The sequence below is a fragment of the Palaemon carinicauda genome, chromosome 16 (assembly GCF_036898095.1).
Source record: "Palaemon carinicauda isolate YSFRI2023 chromosome 16, ASM3689809v2, whole genome shotgun sequence".
NCBI classification, from domain to species: Eukaryota; Metazoa; Arthropoda; class Malacostraca; order Decapoda; family Palaemonidae; genus Palaemon; species Palaemon carinicauda.
In genome coordinates, this window is record NC_090740.1 from 38,167,062 (window position 1) to 38,170,660 (window position 3,599).

General features: G+C 31.6%; 1 protein-coding gene across 1 annotated transcript in view; it reads right to left on the reverse strand.

Annotated features, from left to right (window-relative positions):
- Positions 1 to 729: 729 nt before the first annotated feature.
- The window catches only part of LOC137655031 (serine/threonine-protein phosphatase 1 regulatory subunit 10-like), a 12,457-nt gene continuing 9,587 nt past the window's right edge, over positions 730 to 3,599 (reverse strand). Inside the window, exon 3 of the mRNA XM_068388929.1 lies at positions 730 to 1,471. Coding sequence (XP_068245030.1) covers positions 853 to 1,471 — 619 coding nt within the window. The 3' untranslated portion in view covers positions 730 to 852. The remainder of the gene's footprint in view (positions 1,472 to 3,599) is intronic.

The following is a 3,599-nucleotide window of genomic DNA, read 5'->3' on the forward strand; positions in this document are numbered from 1 at the left end:
TACTCGTTGAGCAGGACTATTGTTTGAGGCTATGTTAAGGTAAATTTTATAACTTTGATAAAAAGAAAAATACTTATTCTTCATATTACAATTAAGTCATGTTTCTTCAACTTAAAAATACCATCCATTGTTGCTGTCTCTCAAAACACGAGGACTAACTTCTTACCATTTCTAGCATAGCACAAATGAGTTCTTATTCTGTTTTGCTCATTACATAAGTTAAGCAGCTTTGCACAAAGAGTAGCTATATTTCATTAGTAAAGAGTCTTTTCCCGCGTCAAAAACAATAGAGATGCTGTCATAATTGTTGTTTCAAGTGTTACATTGAAGATATATTTACATATATATATATATATATATACATATATATATATATATATATATATATATATATATATATATATATATGTGTGTGTGTGTGTGTGTGTGTGTGTGCGTATATATATATATATATATATATATATATATATATATATATATATATATATATATATATATATATATATATATATATATATATGAACTGGATAATATAACTCGTCCGGTTTCCTAGGCAATTAGTAAAAAAAGAAAGAATATAATGTTATCATGTAATTCATAAAAGAAAGCTACTCTCAGTTTATTTCATCATGAAACGTTTTTGAAGTCACTGGCGAAATATACTTTTCAAGGTAACAGTGGACTGCTTCGTGTATTTGAGATTAAATATGTAATTTTAGGGGAGGGGGTTGTTGAAATGAAATAACGCAAATCCTCCTTATATTTAATCTGATTTTCTATTCTACAATATTTCAGGTTCCAAAATAAATCATATCTATATGTCTTTTTATTAATCTTACTTTTTTCTTACTCTTACTCTGAATCAGATGAAGAAGATGAAGAGGAGGATGATGATGATGATGATGAACTTGACGATGATTTTTTATGGTGCTTGTGTTCTTTTTTATGCTTATGTTTCTTATCTTTCTTTTTATGATGAGCATGGTGGCCTTCATGATGTGCATGATGACCGTGGGGAGAGTGATGACCACCATGATGAGCGTGATGCCCACCATGATGACCGTGATGCTCACCATGATGAGCATGGTGGTCTCCTGAATGAGGATAATGACCCACACTATGAGGTGGATACCCTCCATGAGGAGGCATAGCTTGATGTGGCATGGGATAAGTAAATGTAGTGGGCCCGGTTGGAGGACCTGCGCCTGGACCCAGAGGGAATGGCGTTCCAGGCATTCCTTGGGGATAAGGAAAGCCTGGTAAACCTTCAGGATGGGTAAGAGGAGCATTATGGTAAGTTGGAGCAATTGGAACACCTGTTAGAGGACCATGATCATACGATGGCGGTGGTGGATGAGGAGCAATTCCTTGTGGTTGTGGGGGATAATGGTGTTGTCCAGCAGGTTTTGAAGGATCGCCAATGATTAAAGCCTCTACACTGGATAGACCTCTCATCTCTGCTATGAAGGCTCTAAAATTAAAATTTAAGAAAATAATTGTAAAATAATAAAGAAAGAATGATGCATATTTGAAGAAAATGTTTTTAATAAAAAAATCATTTGTTTTTTAATTCTTTGAAGACAATTGTTAAAGAATATTTTACATAGATTCCTGTAAAAAAAAATGGAGTGAAAATATTTTACTCTATCAGTTTACATTTGCCAAAAATTCACCCATGTGCAAAAATACACAACTGAAAAATATAAAATTGAGCAATTGGCTATCATTGCCCATTACTTTTTTTTTTCATTTACATTCGGTTGGATAATTATTATTCAATGTTTTTAGTACAGATATTTCCCTCAATCACGACCTTCAACTGGTTTAATATTTTTCAGTCATTTACCTCCTACCTTTATTATTGCTGATATGTGCATAAACGCGAAACACACTCACACACACACACACACTATATATATATATATATATATATATATATATATATATATATATATATATATATATATATATATATATATATATATATATATATATATATATATATATATATATTATAGCATGTAGGTTATGAGTGCCTATTTGAAAAAGAAATGGAAAAGGATGTGAAGCAAAGTATTTTGGTAAGGGCTTTCATTCTACAGATGAATGTTTCATAAAATTGTTTGAAGATTATTCTGTGTTATAACTAAAATCGAAGCTTTACGTAATAGCTTTTACTTTAGATGCCAGAAAGGTTATAAACGAATAAATATATTAAATCATCCAGGCAAAAATAAGAAATGGCCTAGCAGAAAATTTGTATTCTTGAAATTTAATATATTATGATACGCCTTATCAGGTATATAAACACTTGTCAGGAATGTAGACTAAGGAATCACTTCACTTTACTTAAGAAACTCAATTACCACAACTATTTTGTTCAACTAGATGTTCACTGAAATCGTAAAATAGAGTAGTGACTGATGAAATACTTCACCATAAGAATCAAATGGTGAGGGAGATGAAGAGTGTATTTTGAAAGGGATCATTTTGTATGTGGTCAATCATGTATTCATCACCGTACCTTTAAATGAATTGCAAACCATTTGAGGACTACTTATAGAAAGATACTGATGTATTGTTTAGGCTCACAAATGCTTATACTCTGAAAAAATATCTCAAACTTGGTGTATGTGGTACTTTTAATAATAATAATAATAATAATAATAATAATAATAATAATAATAATAATAATAATAATAATAATAATAATAATAAATTGAAACTAAAGTGTTTCACCAGCTGCAAATATTTTAGAAGAATCTTAAATGGGTCTAATGATTTTCCTTCCACTACTAGTTGACTACTAAACTTTATACTTAAGGATATATCGGTAGTAAGCAATTGAAATTTTTCCTTTATATTTATGTAAAGGAAATCAGAGTCGAAATTTAGGAATGTCCAACTTTGTAGATCTGAGGAACTCGAAAGTATGTAATCCAGAATGGGGTTAATCTTCTGGCAATTCAAGGTAGGCTAAATTTTTACTAAAATACTATTTAAGATGGAGGGATGGATTTTCGTATTGATCTGTGACCAATGCGCCCTGTCATTCCTTGTATTTCCGTGGAATATTCTCATTGAATGTGACACACGTATCACCGTGCAGGTTGTCTTTTTTGATCAGGTTCTTCTTGCAAATATGGCAATTATTTATAAGTAGTAAAAATAGAAAAAAAAACTTCCCTATGATGTCAAATGCGAGTTAACCTTATGAGTAGGGACTATACAGTCCTAAGGAGCCTTTTGATAATGTCATCTTAAATAACATCTCTTAATAGGGCTGTCTTGCCATCCATGATCTGTGCATTTGTATGAACAACCCTATTTTCCACCAATTTATCCCTGGCAGGATAGACAGATCTGTTCTTCATCACAAATGTTTCAGTTTCACTAGTCAGATAATGACTTGTTTATGATGAACCTGCTTATTTTCAGAATAGATATTATTTATCAGGGTTTGGTCTGCCTAGTCCAAGTCCTCGTACAGAGCTCTCCAGGAGTAGAAAGTGTTGATAGTTCCCCCGATGATTATTTTTATGGCTGTAGACCTTAATCAGTTGGGATACATTCTAATGGCGTTAAAGAAAAGTCCCCAA